General features: G+C 42.0%; 1 protein-coding gene across 1 annotated transcript in view; it reads left to right on the top strand.

Annotated features, from left to right (window-relative positions):
• The window catches only part of PAX3 (paired box 3), a 174270-nt gene that overhangs the window by 133778 nt on the left and 20132 nt on the right, over window positions 1-20360 (top strand). Inside the window, exon 7 of the mRNA XM_060242184.1 lies at window positions 117-331. Coding sequence (XP_060098167.1) covers window positions 117-331 — 215 coding nt within the window. The remainder of the gene's footprint in view (window positions 1-116; window positions 332-20360) is intronic.

The raw sequence follows: 20360 nt of genomic DNA, 5'->3' as shown, positions 1-20360 counted from the left end.
CAGCATGAAATATTAATTTTTGGTTTGCTAATTGCTTACTTGCTTAATCATGTTCAGTGTTTGAGTTTTGCACAGTAAATTTGGGCAATCTGCAAATGTGTCGCTTTTCATTGCAGCTGTGTCAGACCCAAGCAGCACAGTTCACAGACCTCAGCCTCTTCCACCAAGCACCGTACACCAAAGCAGCCTCCCTTCGAACCCTGAGAGCAGTTCTGCATACTGCCTCCCAAGCACAAGGCATGGCTTTTCCAGCTATACAGACAGCTTTGTGCCTCCATCCGGGCCCTCAAATCCTATGAACCCTGCCATTGGCAATGGCCTTTCACCTCAGGTCAGTCCTGCTTTTTCAGACACAGGATTTGCTGTATACCCAAACTAAATTGTCTATTCCCCAAGGCCATAATACAATGATTTGCCAAATTTAAACCATAAAGTATTCTTTATATAAGCCACATGATTTCAGTTTGCTAGTTTCCTCCCCTCCCCTCTCCTTCCCTACTGACTGAATCAAAAGTCATAGCTTATATTTAGTTTTAGGCAATGTTTTGTAATGTAATCATAAAGTCTTTCTGGTTGCATTCAATTATGAAGCATTGTGATGTACTGCTTTTATTAAAAAAAAATCCTGGTTTTAAAAACCACCCTCCAGAGCCACTGATTTTTGTCTTGATTCTTTTGTCAGCTCAGGGCTTTAGATTTTTTAAAACAACCTTACATGTAGAAGACAAGTTATTCTTGGTCCAGCTGATGAGCAACGCACATCAGGCTAAGCTATAATCAAGTTATAAATGCATAAATTAAGAACATTACTGCTCACAGGAAGCCTATAACTACTGGAAGGCCATAATTGTTTTCCTAATTTGCATGAGCTTTTCTTGGATGCCTGTGTTAATAAATTGCCTTGATAATTGAGTGTCAAAAAGGTTGGTTAAATTTTCTACTCCTGGCATCTGCCTTGGGCTTGACATTATTAGAGACTGCAAAAAAAATATTCAGTAGGAGTATTTTTTATTAGTGTGGGTTTAGGCACAGGTGTTTAGGAGAACTGTCCACTGAATCCTGAGCAAATGTCATGATGGGGGGAGAGCAATCTATAATTACAATCAGGGATCTCTCCAGGGCTGAGAGTGAGAGTTTTAATGGCTTTATCTTCTCTTTGCTCTTTCTTCCTCTATGTGGTTTTTTTATATTTAAAAAAACAGAGGGAAGCTTGGAATGACACAAATGAAAAGTGAAAAGACAATTATCCTCAATTACACACTAATCACTGACTATCACCACTGCCTAAGCAGTGAGAGGGCATTCTAATAGGCAGAAAATGAGATTTTAATAGCACAAAGGGTGGCCAAAATAACGGCTCCTATATCTTTCCTTCCTTGGTTGGCTTCCACTTGTGGTTTACATCTCGGAAGTGCACTTCCTGGTTTCTGCACCACAGTGATAACTCTATGCAGCTGAAGAGTTCAAAGGCACCAGAGTTGAAAAGAATGAATAGCAAAGGCAATGAAATAAACATTTTTGCCTAAAGGCAAGAGTTCATAAACCCTTTTTTTTGTAACAGTAAATGTAATTAAGTTTCAGAGATTCCTATAGCACCGTAGTAGGATGCAAAACTTTATGGCTTCAGACCTGAGTAGAAAAAGAAAGGCCAATCTAAAAACAAGTGGATGCATCTCCAGTAAGGCTTTAATTAATACTGGTTTTGAGGAATATTTTTTTTAAAAATATATAGTTCTTAACAAAAGGCTTGACATTTTATTTGTAGTCAGACTGAGTGTGCAAAGCTGCAGTTTAAATATTAAAACACTTCTGAGGTTCAGAATTAATCCATCAAAACTAAGCAAATGCCATAGTCATATATAGTTAGAAAAATGTTCCTTGAAATGGAAACAAAATTATTCTATTGTGAAAAGAAAATTAAAGGCAACGATAGGTTGAATGACATTTGGATCAAATATGACTTCATGCAGTATGAAGCTTACTAATACTGATGCACACCATTGGTCCATCTAGCTCACTGCTCTAACTGGCAGCATCTCTCTTTGATCTCAAGAAGAAAAGGGTCTGCTACCCAAGAGCCATTAACAAGAGATGTCAGGAACTGAATTTGGGATTTTCTTCATGGAAATGTGTTCTGTCATTGAGTCTAATCTGGGGCAGTTGTAATTGGTTAAAAGCATCTTATCACTAAAAAAGATTAATCACCTATTGACATCACCAAGCTGAAAGCCTGAAATACATAAACATGGAACAGAATGTGGCTTGTTGCTCACAAACATGTTTTTTTTTAAATTGAAAGCTTTTTTATTGGAAGATTCCTTGGTACCAGCGGTCATTTAGTAGAAAAAGAGGTGCTGGAGCTCATTAGCACAACTTATTTGCATAACTCATTTGCATATGCCACACACCCCTGATGTCACTGGAAGGTGTACTAAATTCTATCAGCTCAGCATCTACCTTAAAATGCTTCTTGAATTAGAATTGTCATAATAAAGCCTTACTCCCATCATACTTTTAAAATTACTTTCTCCTATGTGGCCACAGTGACATGAGGAAGATTTCCATCTGTCTGCTTTATATGTTTTGGTTACTTTCCCATTTTTTGTGGGGAAAAATATTAGAAAGTTTGTCAAATCTTAGAGATCAGTAAAATTCTCTCAGGGAAGCCCAGAAGCAAGTTTTTTTTGTTGAGAAGGCGTTAAGAAAGAAAGAGCACAATAAAATTTAGAGGTTCCAGAGCTCTGCTCCTGTAAGCTTCTGCCCAAACTGAGGCCTGCTTGGTATAGATAAGGATGCCATTTCTGTCTTCAGTGGTGGGGAAAGGCAGGAAAACAATGTTCTATTCAGAAAATTTGTCACAGACCAATTTTCCAAGACCTGTGAATTAATATATTCAATATGCAATTGCTAAAAATCTGTAAATGCAAAGAAAGTTTGTTGATTTCTTTAATGTTGTCACAATCCAAACAGCTTCTTTTTCTTTTTGTTAAGCAAAAGTATTTTGGCCTTTTGGAATGTATATCTAATGCACAGATCCATGTTTAGGAATAGTTCTTCGTGTAAAGAACATAATCACCAGAGAGATATAAAGCAACATAGATACACAAAATAATCGTTGAGTTGGTTACATTTTGGCTTTGCTGAGGTCTGTTCAGTTCCAGCATATAGTTCTCATTCAGTGCTTTGAATTGTAAAGCATTAGCTATGTCAGTAATTCTGAAACTCTTAGGTCTTGAAAACATCTACATTTCAGTTTCATTTCAGACTTCTGGAACTTTTGAATTCAATAGTAACATGAGTATGAATACAAGCCATCTGGAAATCTAATATAATTGTATTGTGTGTTTAAATTTAAACAGAATTAAACAGTTGAGGCATGAGTCTGGCAGAGTACCTCTGTATCTTCTTTTTCCCCTGTGGTAGAAATCTATGCTTTTGCTTAATGTTCCTCCTATTCATATGACATAAATATTTAATACATATAATTCTCTTTCATAGCCACACCTGGCACGTGGGAATAGGCCAAGTAGGTGGACACCTTGGATGCCATCTGGCCTAAGAGATGCCACTAGGTGCCCCCTCTCCTCACGCATGATGTGTGTGCTTCTTGGAGCCTGTCTTCCCCCATGGAAAGCAGGCTCCATGGAGTGCACATGCTGCTGAGCCACTTTCACTTTCCCTGTGTGTGTACAGTGAAAGTGAAAGCAGGTGATGCCTGTGCAGCATGCTTGGAGCCTTGTAGCGCTGCTTTCACATTCCCCGGGTCTGTAGCACAGACCAGGGGAATGCAAAGGCAGCTGCCCTTGCTCCGCCCAGTCCTCCTGGCCCCAGGAAGGCTGAGCGGGGTCGGCGGGGCACCTCAGGAGTGGGCGTGCTTGGAGCGTGGCTCTGAGAATAGTCACTGCTGTCCTGACCCTACTCAGCTTTCCTGGCTCTGAACATGCCTGCTGCAGCCCTGCCCCTGCCCAGGCTTCCCGGGTCCTGGGAAGGCTGGGCGGGGTTGAGGGTGGTGCAGCATTGTGCGCTCGGGATGCCCACTTCATCCCTGATCCTGCTCAGCCTGCCTGGGTCTCGGGAAAGCTGAGCAGAAGCTGAGCAGGGTCAGGGCAGCAGCGAGTGCACTTGGAGCCAAGCTCCAAGCAGCCCACTGCTGCACCTCCCCTCTGATAGGAAGTTGGGGGCAGGGTTCTGCCTGGGGCAGCGGAACTCCCAGCACTGGTACTATTTATAGCATATTTAGAATGAACACGTATTAGGGTGCCTAGAGTTCAGGGGTTCTTAAGTATTCCAGATTTAAATAGGAAAAGAGGTAAAGAAGATTACCATTGCCTGCATCTTGTTTACATTTGAATTAAAAGCTGGCCTGTTTTATTTGCTGCAGACCTTTACATCCTTGTTCTTGTTCTTTGGGTATCTGAAGTTTACATCTTCATAATCATATTGTAGTGGGTCAAGATGAAAAGAGGCTGGCCTAGCCTAAACCAAAGAGGGTTAAAAAGATCTCTGGTTCATTTCTACAGCACAAATGTCCAGTATATTAGAATTCTACAAATATAGTAAGATGAGATATATCAGAGCTAGTTTAGCACTACTGGACTCTATCAAACGTACACTTATTTATTTGTCATTTGATACATTATGTATGTTTTCATGTTCCTTTGGAGCATTCCTGTTGTGTAAATGTTGAGCATGAGACTGGATCTTGGCAAAGCATAAATTTATGCGTCTGTTCAGGGATCTTGTGCATGGAACTATATCAAAGAAGAAAAAAATACCATTTCTGTGACACAGAGACTAATTTGGCTTTGTAGAAGACTGCAAGAGAAAGGATAAATGAGAAAGCACAGGCTTGTGATTTTGTGAAGATCTTTTCCCTTCCATGGAACATTTGTGTGTGTTCTTTGCCATTCATTATCTCCCTCTGGCAAACGCCACAGGAATATGACTTGCATGACATAAGCTGAATAACTGAATTTATTGCAAATTCTTCTGCATAGTATGCAATGGGAAAAGCAATGTCTGGCTTTAAAATTCACACTTCCTCACTTTACAAATCAGCTGAATTCTTTTCTGATTTTGATTCTTAACAGGTGAGGATGTAGGATGTAGCTCATATTTTCTAAGTAGTATTGTATTTTGCATAATACTTTTTTCTTATTTTTGTTTCTTCATTGGCATAATTTGAAAGGAGCTTACTATGTACATTTTAGTTGAAGAAATGCATTCATGATGTTTTTGTAGATGAAATCTAATATTTATGTGTTCACTGAAGCTTTTTGTCTAAAAAAGGTCTCAAGTGTTAACAACATGTTATGTGGGAAAAGATGGTTGCCAGGTCCTATCAGGCAACTGGCAGGGGGCTCCCAGTTCCTTTCCAGGATAGCATGTGTGGTGTGATGGCATCACCTGGAAGTGACATCGCTGTATTAGCAATGTCAGAGGGGATGTTGCTCTAGTTTTCGGGCTAAACTCTATGATTTTTTCGCCTTCAAAACCATAGAGTTTGCCCAAAAAACTAGAGCATCACCCCACATCAGCGAAATGATGACATCACTTCTGGGTGACATCATCATGTACAATTTCCCTGTTTGGGGTGGAGTTTCCCCCACTGGCCAGGTGGTTGGCAGTGGATCAAAGCCCCGAACCTATACTGAGACCAGGGCCGAGGTCAGACGCACATAAACTGATGAGATGGGCATGGATGAAAGCCAGTTGCATGTTGGATTTTATGTGGTTGTGCAAACATCAGCATCTGGCAATGGTCGTTGGTTCGTTCGTGTCACTGCCATGACTGGGACGTGGACTTTTTTGATAGTATATTAAATCCAGACCAAGAATGCTTCCAACGACTCCCGCACGTACTTTCTATGTTTGAAGACTCCATTGTAGCCAACTCATCGCAAGTGCACTGCTTCCCTGCGAGAGCCCACTTCAAATGATATAATTGCACCAGCAATTGTTGACTCAGCCTTCCAACCTTCCGAGGTCGGTAAAATGAGTACCTAGCTTGCTGGGGGGAAAGTGGGGAAGGCCCTGTAAAAGGTCACCCCATAAAAGATCTGCCGTGAAAACTTTGTGAAAGCGGTGTCACCCCAGAGTCAAAAACGACTGGTGCTTGCACAGGGGACCTTTCCTAAATGGGGGGGGGAGGCAGATTGCCCACCTTTGCTGTCTCCCTGCCAGGCAGGGAGATGGCAAAGGCAGTTCCTGGGCTTCCCACCCCCCCTTTAAACACCCAGGTGGGGTGTTTAAATGTGAGGAAAAGGCAGATTGCCCACCTTTGCCTTATTCCCGCCAGGTGGAGAGATGGCAAAGAGAGCTCCCGTGCTCCCCCCTCATTTAAACATCCCAGTGGGGTGTTTAAATGGAGGGGGAGGAAGATGACCCACCTTTGTCATCTCCTCACCAGGTGGAGAGACAGCAAAGAGAATTCCTGTGCTCCCCCACATTTAAACACCCTGGTGGGGTGTTCATTTTTTGTGACAGTCTACGCTGTTCAATGCCCATTCCGGCCTGTTCTGGCCCATTTCGGCTTTTACCCTGATCCGTTTAAATGGGGGGGGGGAGAAGATGACCCATCTTTGCTGTCTCCCCGCCAGGCGGAAACAGCAAAGAGAGTTGCTGTGCTCCCCCCCCCCCATTTAAACACCATGATGGGATGTTTAAATGGGGGGGAGGAAGATCACCTACCTTTGCTGCCTCCCCGCCAGGCGGAGAGACAGCAAAGAGAACTCCCAGGCTTCCCCTCCCTGGCCAGGTGTTTAAATTGGGGGGGGGGGCAGATTGCCCACTTTTGCTGGCACTTTTTTTTTTTTTTTAAAAGCCAAGCACGATATTCTATGGTACTGCACTTGTGTGAGTGCGGAATGTCATCTCAAAAAATGAGGTCCGGTTGAGGCCTCTGATCAACCAATGACGGGACCAATGCTGCTTAGAACTGAAGGATGGAGGGATGTCTGATCAGGAAATTCATTGTAAAAAAGCTTAGGGGTATAATAGCGACGGGTTAGGGATGGATTTAATGGTGAGTGTGACTGCGGCCCAGGAGGCTGGGAACCCCATGGGAAAACTATGCATGGGGAAAGAGTTAAACATCTCTTCTTCTCTATTGCTGCTCAGAACTCATTGGCAGTCTCTGTGGAAGGAAGGAAGGAAGGAAGGAAGGAAGGAAGGAAGGAAGGAAGGAAGGAAGGAAGGAAGGAAGGAAGGAAGGAAGGAAGGAAGGAAGGAAGGAACTTGAACAATCCAGTAATAGGGATGTGTGCTAGCACCAAAATCAGAATTTGGAATTCAAAATAAGAACTATTCAGATTTAGAATTTGGAATTTAAAAGATCTGACATTTATGAATATCTGGAATAGCATTAAAGTCTGGAGGAATAACCATATTCCACTTACAAAAAAATAAAACAGGCAAAACATTTTTATAAGGCTTCTCTTAGCCCTCTGAATCTTTTCCAAAAGACTGTCACAAAAAATGCCTATGCCAACCCTGAAGAGATGAGAAAATGTGACAAGTGCACAGCAGCTACATGCGCAAAAGGATACTGTTTTATAGATCTCGGTATCCAGCAGTGGCTCTGCATTTACCATTCAAGGCTGTGAATGCTGTAATCATAAGGGGAATATGCATGAAAATGGAAAAGAGCTGAAAAGATCAGGTGCAGTTATAGACTCCAGTAGTTGGTAGGGTATTCACAGTAAGATAGTGCTATTGTAGATGGAGACTGAGAGTATGTTTGCAGGATTTCCAGGTTTAATTTATCTCAGTATTTCAAGTATTTCAAACTTGAAAGGTGCCAGAAGGCAGATTGTCTGGTGCTTCCCTATCTCATGGCAATTATTTGTGGAATAAGAGGAATGATGGTTTAGTGGAAGAGGTAAGGAGAAAGCCATACAACTCCTGCAAGCTTATGTGAGGGAATAATGGAAGGAGGAAGAATTTTTTGTCCTTTCTCCTCTATTTTGGGGCTTTGAAATTGGACTGGGAAGTCTTTGGGATGTTTTTCAAGAGCAGCCAATGAATCTCTTTGTGGGATCTTATGCACTCATGCTAAAGAAATGTTTCAGAAAGAGCCCAATAGTTCATTGATGCTATCAGGTGTGATATGAGGGGGCAGGGGACTGAACCCACCTACTGCACACCATCTTAAATATGTATTTAGTGCTGTCAGACATGATCTTCATTCTGAATATGTTCATCTAAAAGGATGAAGACAATTTTTGTATTGTACACCTTTGGATCAGGGCCATAGATTATATATATCTTTTAGTTCATTTTATTAATCTTATTTACTTTATTTATAGTCTTGCTTTCTTCTTGTGACTCAAAGCAGATTTTATAGACCTTACATAAAATTTTAAAGATATGTATGCTAGTAACAAGTGCAGTACTCACAATATGCTCTGAGACTCTGAGTGGGTTGAAATAGAAGGCTTATTTCTTGCCCCACAGCCCCCTGAAATGTCCTCAGCACTCAGCTCCTTCCCAACTCAGAGGAGGTCTGCATTTCTCATCAAGTTGATTGAGTGTTTCTCTGCTGTCTGCTTTGCTCATTATTACTGATGGTGGTGAGTTTGCCTGTTGCAAATGGTTGATCTTTACAGGAACAAGGAAGTGATTAATGGTGTCAAGATCTAATGTCAAGCATTGTCTGTATTTGTATTTTTTTTAAAAAAAAAACCTTCTCAGACTCAGCCTGTGATCTAATGAAATGATGTTTTTAAAGACCACAATGTCAAAATTGAGATTATTAGTGTGTAATGTATGTAAATTGCATACTTTGTTTCTGATATGACTGTTGTTCTTCTTGGGCAAATATTTATTGATGCTTTCCTACAAGTCAAGTTATGATTGCCTTTCTTTTTTTGGATATTTTTTGGTATTTATATGTGCATGTGTGCATACACATCTGGAAGTCATGGTGACCAATCCCTACTGTGAGCCTGGACGATATTCAGGGAGGTGGCTGAATAAAGCCTGCCCCCACCTCCTAACTCCTTGTATTCCAAGAAGGTCTCCCATCCAAGTACTTGCAGGAGTTGACCCTGCTTAGCTTCTGAGATCTGATGAGATTGGGCTATCCAGGTTAAGGCGGTTGCTTTTATTTTTGATGAATGTCTAACTACTTATGGTCCTGCAGTTAGTGCAAGAACACATCTGGATTAACATGTCAGTTTCAGATCATTATATTAATGTTTTTACCCCCTTAAAGTGTAGAAAAACACCTATGTCAGGATGCCCTTTCCAGAACATAACTTTTTAGCTGTGCTACAGATTTGATTTCTGAAATAGATTTTTAATGTTTAAGATAAAGTAGGAAATTCTTACCAATAAACCCTAAGATTCATTGGCATGTTTTCTGGGTAAATACTTGTGTATGTCTCAGCTTAAACAGCAGAGGAGCAAAATGTATAGCTATGCACCATCTGACTCTAACCCAAAAGCACAGCTTGAGAGCAGGTTTGCTAAATGGGAAAGGAGATTCAGTACTTTTATTGGATGGGGTCAGGAGGTGATGACACAGATACCAGGACTACTGATGCTGCATCATGCAGGTGCATAAACACTGAGTGTATCATAGTATCTGGGGTGATTGCAGCAGGACATCACTTGCAAGTACTGGGTTCTGCTCTCCATGCCTGCCTCTACAGTACTGCAGCAGCTACACTGGTACCTTCATTGCAACCTCTTGATGTCCTCTAGTAAAAACACAAAATCCCCTTCCACACTCACTGGTGTTCAGTGAAAGTAGCTGGAGTCCTCAACTGCACAAACGCCCCGCTTAGCCTCCCCCCCTTTGACACAGCTGTAATAATTACAATATTTAACCAATGGGGCTGGTACTAATGGCAATGGAATTATGCATGACTAGGAATAAGGCCCATTGTGAAGAAACATACAATGGGATCTAGAGAGAGAGGCTCAGGGAGAGTGCCCCCCCCAACCTTGCTGTCTTCCCGCCCACCCAAGTGAAGCCATTTACTCCCCTCACACACATCTCAAGGTAAGCTGATCTCTGCCATCTGCAGAGCAGTTGTAATTCTGAGTGATCTACAGCTCTCACCTGGAGATTGGCAGCAGTGGTTCTGTAGGAGGAAATGGCTGGTTTGGAAGGTGCAGTGTATGGCATTGTACCTGTCTGAGGTCGCACCCCTCCTCAAACCCCACCCTCTCTAGGCTCCATCTCTTAACTTTGAGGGAGTGAACAACATGTGGACAAAGAGGACCCAATAGATGTTGTTTACCTTGACTTCAAGAAAGCTTTTGATAAAGTTCCTCATCAAAAACTCCTTAGTAAGCTGGAGAGTCATGGGGAAAAAGGACAAAATACTCTTGTGAATCAAAAACTGGCTAATTAATAGGAAACAGAGTATAAATGGGCAATTTTCTCAGTGGAGTATGGTAAGCATTGGGGTGCCGCAGGGCTCACTATTGGGTCTGAGGCTTTTTAACTTGTTCATTAATTATTTGGAGTTGGGAATAAGCAGTGAAGTGGCTAAGTTTGCGGATGACACTAAATTGTTCAGGGTGGTGAGAACCAGAGAGATTGTGAACCACTCCAAAGGGAGGATTGTGAAGCATTCCAAATGGGTGAGTGGGCATCAATGTGGCAGATGAGGTTCAATGTGGGCAAGTGCAAAGTAATGCACATTGGGGCCAAGAATCCCAGCTACAACTACAAGTTGATGGGGTGTGAACTGGCGGAGACTGACCAAGAGAGAGATCTTAGGGTCATGGTAGATAACTCACTGAAAATGTCAAGACAGTGTGCGATTGCAATAAAAAAGGCCAAAGCCATGCTGGGAATTATTAGGAAGAGAACTGAAAACAAATCAGCCAGTATCATAATGCCCCTGTATAAATAAATAGTGTGATTTGATTTGATTTACAAGTATAGACAGCTTCAAGAGGGGATTGGATAAGCATATGGAGCAGAGGTCTATCAGTGGCTATTAGCCACAGTGTATTGTTGGAACTCTCTGTCTGGGGCAGTGATGCTCCGTATTCTTGGTGCTTGAGGGGGGGCCACAGTGGGAGGGCTTCTAGTGTCCTGGCCCCATTTATGGACCTCCTTATGGTGTCTATTTTTTTTTTGCCACTGTGTGACACAGAGTGTTGGACTGGATGGGCCATTGGCCTGATCCAACATGGCTTCTCTTATGTTTTTTATGTTAACCTAACCTGGAGTTGGCAACCCTATCTCCTTCCCTTTTTCTGCCCCTCTGACTTCAGCTTTCCATTGCCTCCCCCCTCCCTGCAGCCTCTACGTAGGACAGTCTTTCTCCACAGTGGGAGTGGGGGCAAAGCAGCTTATGTTATTCTCTTTTTCCTGCTTTGATCCACACAACAATCCTGTGAGAAAGGTTAGGGTGAAAGTCTGTGGCTGGTCTGAAATCACCTTTTTAGCTTCCACAACAAGAACCTGGGTCTGGCAGACCCCACTCTGAAGCCCTAACTCATATGCTTCCCTCAAACTGCACCATAGAATCTCCAGGATTTGCCCACCAATCTGGTACTGGCAGCCCTAGTCAGGACTGGCTCTAATGAGTTCTCCCTCAGAGGCCTTTAGTGATACCTTTCAGACCAACACTCTCTTTCTGATAATGTTTTTGATCTTAAGCACAGTATTGTAAAGTGAGTTCAGGAGATAAAGACCCATGATCCACCATGACTGAATGAATTGGTTCCTACATTGAACACATTGCTGAGATCAGGTCCCATCATCAGTCTATTGGGTTTGAAAAAGAGCCACGTTTCTCATCCGGAGAGTGCATCATTTTCAAGACTCTGCATAGTCCACTCTTTTTCAGAAGTGTACGTCAAGTTGGACATTAGAAATTATTGGAGTGAGACTATCAGAAGTTGAGACTGTATCTTATTTTGCTTTCATACATTCAATTGTTATAATACCATTTTGGTTCTAACCACAAACCAAAGACAGAGATTGGATTTCTGTACAGAATAAATTGCTATCTAATACTTTTAAGATACATGAGTGTACATCTAGTGGTCATAGTCAGCAGTTTTTCACTTTTAATTTCTGTAGCATTCTGATTGGCCAGTTTTTCCAGGCTTTAGGATCCTGGTTTACAAGGAGTGCCTGTCTCAAGCTCAGGCAACAAGACCCCAGTACAACACAATACATAACATACAGGACTTCAATCTCTCTCTGTCTCTCACTTTCCCTCTCTTCTCTCTCTGTAACTCATCTGCTGCTACAGGATGCCATTTTACCCACTGTCTCTGACTGTTTCCCTTTCAGAGGAGGATAGGGAGGATGCCTCAGTCAATAAAGGGAAGGCTTTCTCTGGCTCTTTGCTCCCTCCTCCCTCCCTCCTCCCTCCCTCAGCAAATTGAGGGAAAGATTTCTTTCTCTCCTTGGTGAAGCAGAGCAACAGGTGGTACAGCCAATGGGAAGGTAGGTGGTACAGCCAATGGCAAGGCAAACTAGTTTATGCAGAAGCTCACAACTTTAATGCCAGTAGCTCACAAAGTATATTTTTTGCTTGCAAGACTCCACAGCTTAGAGGGAGGGAGTATTGGATGAAATCTTCATCCGGAGACTATGGGGGGAAAAGTCAACACAAACACACCTTTTGAGGTTTGCTCTTGCCCCTTTCTGCTGAAGACTCTCTCCCAAGCACACCTCTCTGTGCTTGTGTCTCTGCAACTGAGAGCACAACCCAAAGGATTGAGTTGGCTTAAAAAAAAAAAAGTCCGGAGTAATTATAGAATGATAGAAAAGAGAGAGAACTCGGGGGGGGGGGGGGGGGAATGGCATTTTCCAGGAATCCTCTGCTGACTCTTCCTGCCCTTCCTCCTTGCTCTCTGGAGGTCGCCTTTCCCCTATCAACACCCCCCATTGTTTATTAACAGTGGTTGTTTATTTTCCAAAGAAGACAATGAAAGATGAGGTGTTTGCAAACCTAGAGCTTTGAAAGAGGGGATTTTGTGTTCCCAGACAGAAGTTGCTTGTCCTTTACCTTCTGTGGGATTTTTTTTTAAAGAGAGGGCATGGCGAGGGTGTTGTGGGACCACGGCTGGCGGGTGTGTGCCCTTGGGCTGGCTCCTGCTTGTGCCAATGGCAAACTTCTCTGCGACTCTCCTGCCACCCATGCTTCCCTGCAGGCTGAGGGGGGGGGGGGAGCAGGTGCTGGAGTGGCTGCCCAGGCTGGAGTGCATCCTGCTGGGTGATGGTGCACCTCCCTCTCTCCCTCACAGTGGAGGGGGCCCTATAGCGGGAAGGGGGGTTTCAATTGAGCGGCCTGCTCCTCGCCCCCCGTAGCTATGGGCCTGCTCTGAGGGAGAGGCCTTTCTGTTAGGGTTTAGGCACATTATTAGCAGAGTAACGTGGAGAGAACCACAAATAACAGCCAGGCACACGGTTTAGCTTAAGAATAAAAAGTAGTTTACTTTACTAATGAGGAAAAGGTATGACTGGGATTTCTAGAAAACAAAGAAGGATTCAATATCCTATCTAGCTTCTAGACTACATCTCGACTCTCTTGAGTCTTAACTTCAACTGCATGGAGATCTAAGGGCACAAAGGGCAATAAAACTGACCAAATGTTTTCCCCTAGACCACCACCCAAATATATGGATTAGCCTATTAGGGCTCTCCCTCAATGGTCACTATGCATATTGACACCTAGCCTTGGCAGGAAGTACGTGCAAACATTCTCATTGGCTCTACCTACTCACTGGCTAAACATCAGCATGCATATACAAACACTTAATTAACTCATGACAACAGGAAGTGAAATTGCATCAAAAACCCAACACTTTCCTCCTGGGGAACCACTGTTGCCTATCTCCAGGTGAGGGCTGGAGAGCACTCAGAATTACAACTACTCTCCAGATGGCACAGATCTGCTCCTCTTGAGGTGGAGGAGTGAATGCCTTCACCTAGGTGAGTGGGAAGACAGCAAGCATGGGTGGAGCACTTGCCCAGAGCCTTCTTCTAGAGTCTGTTGTATTTTTCTTCACAATGGGCCTTATTCCTAATTGCTATATAAATTGAGAATTGTAGATTGATACCAAATATGAGTATTGTAATGATTTGTAGAACTTTAACATTTTGTCATTGTTGGTATGTTGCAGCTTATTGTATATTTTTAGCCTTGCAGAGGGGGCTGCTGCTGAATAGTAGCAAGTAGGAACAGAGAGTGAGTATAAATGGGTAACAGTAACAGTAACAGTAGTAACAGTAACAGTAGGAAGCAGAGAGTGAGTATAAATGGGCAGTCTTCCCAGTGGAGGACTGTAAACAGTGGGGTGCCGCAGGGCTCGGTACTGGGTCCCATGCTCTTTAACTTGTTAGTAAATGATTTAGAGTTGAGAGTGAGCAGTGACGTGGCCAAGTTTGCGGATGACACTAAATTGTTCAGAGTGGTGAGAACCAGAGAACTAGAGAGGATTGTGAGGAACTCCAAAGGGATCTGTTGAGGCTGGGTGAGTGGGCGTCAACGTGGCAGATGCGGTTCAATGTGGCCAAGTGCAAAGTAATGCACATTGGGGCCAAGAATCCCAGCTACAAGTACAAGTTGATGGGGTGTGAACTGGCAGAAACTGACCAAGAGAGAGATCCTGGGGTCGTAGTAGATAACCCACTGAAAATGTCAAGACAGTGTGCGTTTGCAATAAAAAAGGCCAATGCCATGCTGGGAATTATTAGGAAGGGAATTGAAAACAAATCAGCCAGTATCATAATGCCCCTGTATAAATCGATGGTGCGGTCTCATTTGCAGTACTGTGTGCAGTTTTGGTCGCCACACCTCTAAAAGGATATTACAGCATTGGAGAAAGTCCAGAAAAGGGCAACTAGAATGATTAAAGGGCTGGAACACTTTCCCTATGAAGAAAGGTTGAAACGCTTGGGACTCTTTAGCTTGGAGAAACATCGACTGCGGGGTGACATGATAGAGGTTTACAAGATAATGCATGGTATGGAGAAAGTAGAGAAAGAAGTACTTTTTCTCCCTTTCTCACAATACAAGAACTCGTGGGCATTCAATGAAATTGCTGAGCAGACAGGTTAAAACGGATAAAAGGAAGTACTTCTTCACCCAAAGGGTGATTAACATGTGGAATTTACTGCCACAGGAGGTGGTGGTGGCCACAAGCATAGCCAGCTTCAAGAGGGGTTTAGATAAAAATATGGAGCAGAGGTCCATCAGTGGCTATTAGCCACAGTGTGTGTGTATATATAAAAAATTTTTACCACTGTGTGACACAGAGTGTTGGACTGGATGGGCCATTGGCCTGATCTAACATGGCTTCTCTTATGTTCTTATGTTAGCAAGTAGCCAGGCCTAGCGTACCCAGGCTCCAGGTGGAGCTTGAGGATCTCCTAGTATCACAACTGAACTCCAGACAACAGATCTCTCTCCCTCTGGAGAAAATAGTGCTTTTGAGGGTGGATTCTATGGCATTATATTCAGTTGAGGCCTCTTCCTTTACTGACAAAACCAAGGTTGGTTGCATAGCAATAGCCACTGCCTAGCAGCCTCTCCCGTGGCCCAATCTTCACATGTTCTGGGGTTGATGCAGAGGGGAGGGAGGGAGTGACAGGAAAGAGGTGCTTACCATGGTCTATGAGGAAGTGCTCCCAGCTGGATCAGGCCTTGCCACTTAGATGCATTACCACCTTCATTTCCTGTCTCTTCACTATCTCCGTGCCATTCTGCCTAGTGGGTCGATGACAGTGGGCAGGAGAAAGGAGTGGTCTCAACCAAGGGGATGGAACAGAATTTGAGTGGTGGTTGATGGGCCAATGGTTGATGGACTGCACACCACAGCCCATGGTGTTTTATATATGTAGGAATATTTATAGCCCATCCTGCAGCCCATCCTGGACCCTGTAGGAGGGTCCTGTGTTTGAATCTTAAGGCTCAGGTAGGATGATACTGGTGGACTCAGGCTATTTAGGACTTTAAAGTTAAAACCAGATCTTGAATTGGTCCCAGAATCAGACTGGAATCCAGTGCTGGTGGCAGAACACCTGCTTATGTGATTTTGTTGAATCCCATTGAGGACTTCAGCAACTGCATTTTTCATTAACTGAAAATTCTGAACTATTTTCAAGGGCTGCCCCCCTGAGTGTGGGAAAGTAAGAGGAATAATGATAGTAATCACATTAATGATGCTAATCATTACTAGTGCTAATAATTAATGATTATTAATCACTAATGATGCTGATCATAAGTAATCATATTAATGATGTTTTCAGAATTTTCAGAAGGTGTTGTGCACATTAGCTTAGCAAAACTTTGGCATTATTATGCCCATACACTGAAAGATAGTGGCTTGCTAACTGGTACTGACATAAGTTGATGGCTTAGGTGCGACTGTCAATTTTAAAGCTTCAAATCCTTGAGGTGAATTGCAATCCCATGAGAATCAATTCAGGTGACTGCAAGCTGAGGTGGACTGGTTGTGGGAGTGGGATGTTGGAGAAGATGGTTTTCTTCCAGTGAAAAGAGTTAACAGCAGGTAATGCCATCCATCTTAGCAGCAGTTTGAAATGTTCAGTGTAGTGATGAATGAGGGTATCTGACCCACATCTGTTTTACATTAGAATGGAACATTGCCCTGACATCGTTAGGAGCATTTGTCAAGATTCCCTGGACAGAGCTTCTGTAAATTACATGCCGCAAATGTGTCAGGGTCAGATAAGAGGATATCATTAACTTCACCAAAGTTTACTCATGAGCCTGTCAGTTCAACTTACTACGTTAACAGCCAACAATTTTCTTTGTGCTGTTTCATTAAATCTTTCAATCAGGGAAAGGAGGAAAAAAAATGTATCACTGTAGCACCTCAAATATAGCACATGTTTGTCTCTCATAAATCATATTAATTGCAGACATGGTCACACAGCATATTAAATGCAGGCATGCGTAAATGAATTAAAACATATGAGGATTTTATGATACTATCAGTAAGGTCTGAGTTGCTAAAATACCAGCTATGTTAAGTGGCATCACATTTCATTTAAATGAAAAATTTAAAAATGAAATAGAATGGATTTGGACTGTTGATGATAAAGGGACATCCAAAATAACTTAATAAAAAGCCAGATGTTCCCTATACATATCTAAAACTTTCATAACCCAACTCTTGTTCAGCATCAAAGGTCAGATCTTGAGCTGTTGTGGGGACATATCAATTGTTCACACCAGCTGAGATTCTTCATTATTATCGGATATTACAACATAAAAATCATTTTAGTGCATTGTAGAATTTCTTCCCTTAGGCCAAGCATTAAGAGGGGAGAATAAGTATGGATATGTAGAAGGAGAGGGGTGCAAGCCTATTACCATGATAGGATCTTTTTAAAATGTCATTTCAGATTTTTCCCCCCTTTGGGACTCATGAGATTGTATATATGGAATGGATTGTGTGTGTCTCTATGTGTTTGTGAGACCTCAATATAAATTTATGCTGGGCCTAGAAAAATGGTGCTTTGATCTCACACACACCCTCAAGCCCAAGGCATTTATTAGTAAAGTGAGTATTCTAAATCTGGACACCTGTACTCTATAGATAAACAGTACCAACATTATTAGAGAGAAGGGTAAAATATATTTGATAAATAAGTTGAAAATAGTAACTATCAGATCTGGAATCTGAGAAAAAAGTTGTCTTGCTTAATGTCTTAACTAGTTCTTTGTTTCCCACATCAGATTATCATTTTGCTTGGTCTTTTTAGAACAAAAAATGTTATTTAAAACCAGTACCTGTGGATGGTTTTTAGAATAATTTGAATTGCATGTTTTAAATCTTTCCATGATGTACTATATTGACTTTGGTTGATGTACTATATCTACTATAACTCTTGGAAGAGCCACACTATGGGGGATAAAAGCCTGGATTTATAGTCAGAGGATGACTGACATGATGAAAATCTTGAAGTTACATGCGATGTGAAAAAAACGCAGCTTTTCTGGTACACTTCACATACAATGTGTGGCATGTGGCTTGATCTTTGACATCAGTGGATTTTAGATCCTAGCCTAAAGGGAGTAGGACCCTGTTCAGCTGTATATGTAATTGAATAGAAATATATCTCATGATTTCAGTGGGCTCTCTGGCTCTCTAGAACTAAATTAAGCCCACAGGGCATATAAACTGAAATTGGACTGAACCTTCGAGTCTTTTTTCACAGGCTTTCTCAAACCATTTAAAAGACATAAATCCATTTCCAAACAGCTAAAAGGGTTGGTATATTGTATGCATTTCTCATACTTGAATCAGTTTTTTGGAGGCTCAAGAGAGCATAGCCGCTAAAACTCAAAATAATAAAACACTAAAATAAAACAGCTCTTAATGCATATAATGAACATTACAGTAAAGTAGCAATGCCATAAACTTTATAAAATAGCCCAAAATTTTCATTAACTAGCTTTGGGTGAAAATTATTTGTTTATATAATGATACAGATAGAGCCATTTTCTGGGAAAAGAATTAAATAATGAAACAAGGATGTGTTTTATAGAAGATCACGAGTTGGCCCTCCATCTTTTATAGTTGATTGGAGCTCAGAGTGGTATACATGGTTCTCCCCTCTTCCATTTTATCCCTGTAATGACCTTGTGAGGTAGGTTAGGCTGAGAATGTCTGATTGGCCCATGGTCACTTAGTGAGTTTCATAGTGTACAGAGATTTTGAAACTTGTACTTCCTGTTCCTAATCTGCACACTAACCACTATGCCACACTGACTCAAGTATCATGTTACTCAAATACCATATAAAATGTCAGTTATGTATTCACTGCAGTTTGATGACTGATATCAGAAGAAGTTAAGTCCAAGTGCTCCCACTTTCCTACTTTATGCCATTTATGCCCTTCAAAATCCCTGGGGATTGTAAATGTTTAGCATATCTCAGGATAAGTCCTTTCATAGTTTTTTTTTAACAAAGTGATTAGGTGGAAGCCAGCCATGCCCTTCCTGTAACTCCTTGTACTGGTGTTATAAGGTCATGACACATACCAGAAGAGAGAGTTTCTGCCTTTAGGCTACTTCCTTTATGGTTTTCAAAGAGAAAGTTCCCAAAATCAAATTACCTAGATGCTAATCAAATGCAGCATGAATCCAAAAGTCTGAAAATATTTCTTGAGATGACAGTTTGACTTAATTTTTTTTTTAGCTAACAAAGATGAGTAGAGTAGGGGGTTTGTTGCGTTCTGATATATTAGATAGCATCTAATCCAGGACTCATTTGAGTTTATTTGAGATTTAAACAAATTCATAAAAATATTGGCATTGTATCCCCAATTGACCTGGTCAGATGTTGATTTGACTGGAATGGAAATTATATGCTGTCATTGGGATATATGTGGAAAGAATGCCTCTGACCTACATAAAAGACCACAAAAGGCCATCTGGGGAGGGAGCTGGACTTGGAGAGGGCAGTATCAGGTAGTTCATTTTAGGAAGGACTGGACAGCCAGTAATTTTCAGGATAAAATGGAGAGGTGAGCCATGGGCACTATCCAGAACTTCTTGGAAGAACAGCAGCATAAAAGTATGATTGAATTTCTATTGGGGCAGATAACAATAATGTTCTGAACTTTGTACAGTGACCCATGATGAAGTAAGCCCCTCATTCAAGCTTACTTGTAAGGTACCATTCTATCAGTAATATGTAATGGTATATGATGCCAATAGTTTTAATGGATTGAACAGCTGGCTTTCAGCTCTCTGGTTTTCATGGGTGAAGGGTGATTGTTTAATTTGGTGGTACACCAGCAGAGTGGTAAACTGCAGTATTGCAGTCCATACTCTGCTTACGACCTGAGTTGGATCCTGGTGGAAGCTGGGCTCAGGTAGCCAGCTCAAGGCTGACTCAGCCTTCCATCCTTCCAAGATCAGTAAAATGAGTATCCAGCTTACTGGGGATAAAGTGTAAATGACTGGGGAAGGCAATGGCAAACTACTCCATAAAAAGTCTGCCATGAAAACATCACCCCAGAGTCAGAAATGATTGGTGCTTACACAGGGGACTAACTTTACGTTTTTACACCAGAAAACTTTCTGCTGCATTTTGGATCAAATACTAAAGGATAAAATGGGATATACAATTCCTTAGGATCAGGTGCTAGTGTATATACCTACTGATTTTTAGGTTTGGAGTGATTTTGCATGGAATGCAGGAACAAGCACAGAGACAGAAATATTAGGTTGCCAACTCTGGGCTGAAAAAATTCCCAGATATTTTGCGTGGAGCCTCTGGACAGCAGAGTTTGGGTAGGGAAGGGTGTTGGGTTTTTGCTGCAATTTCACTTCCTGTTGTTATGAGTTAATTAAGTGTTTGTATATGCATGCTGATGTTTAGCCAGTGAGTAGGTAGAGCCA

The sequence above is a fragment of the Heteronotia binoei genome, chromosome 6, assembly GCF_032191835.1.
Source record: "Heteronotia binoei isolate CCM8104 ecotype False Entrance Well chromosome 6, APGP_CSIRO_Hbin_v1, whole genome shotgun sequence".
NCBI classification, from domain to species: Eukaryota; Metazoa; Chordata; class Lepidosauria; order Squamata; family Gekkonidae; genus Heteronotia; species Heteronotia binoei.
The sequence above is the reverse complement of the archived record's forward strand: the minus strand, read 5'-3'. Positions and strand labels throughout refer to the sequence as shown.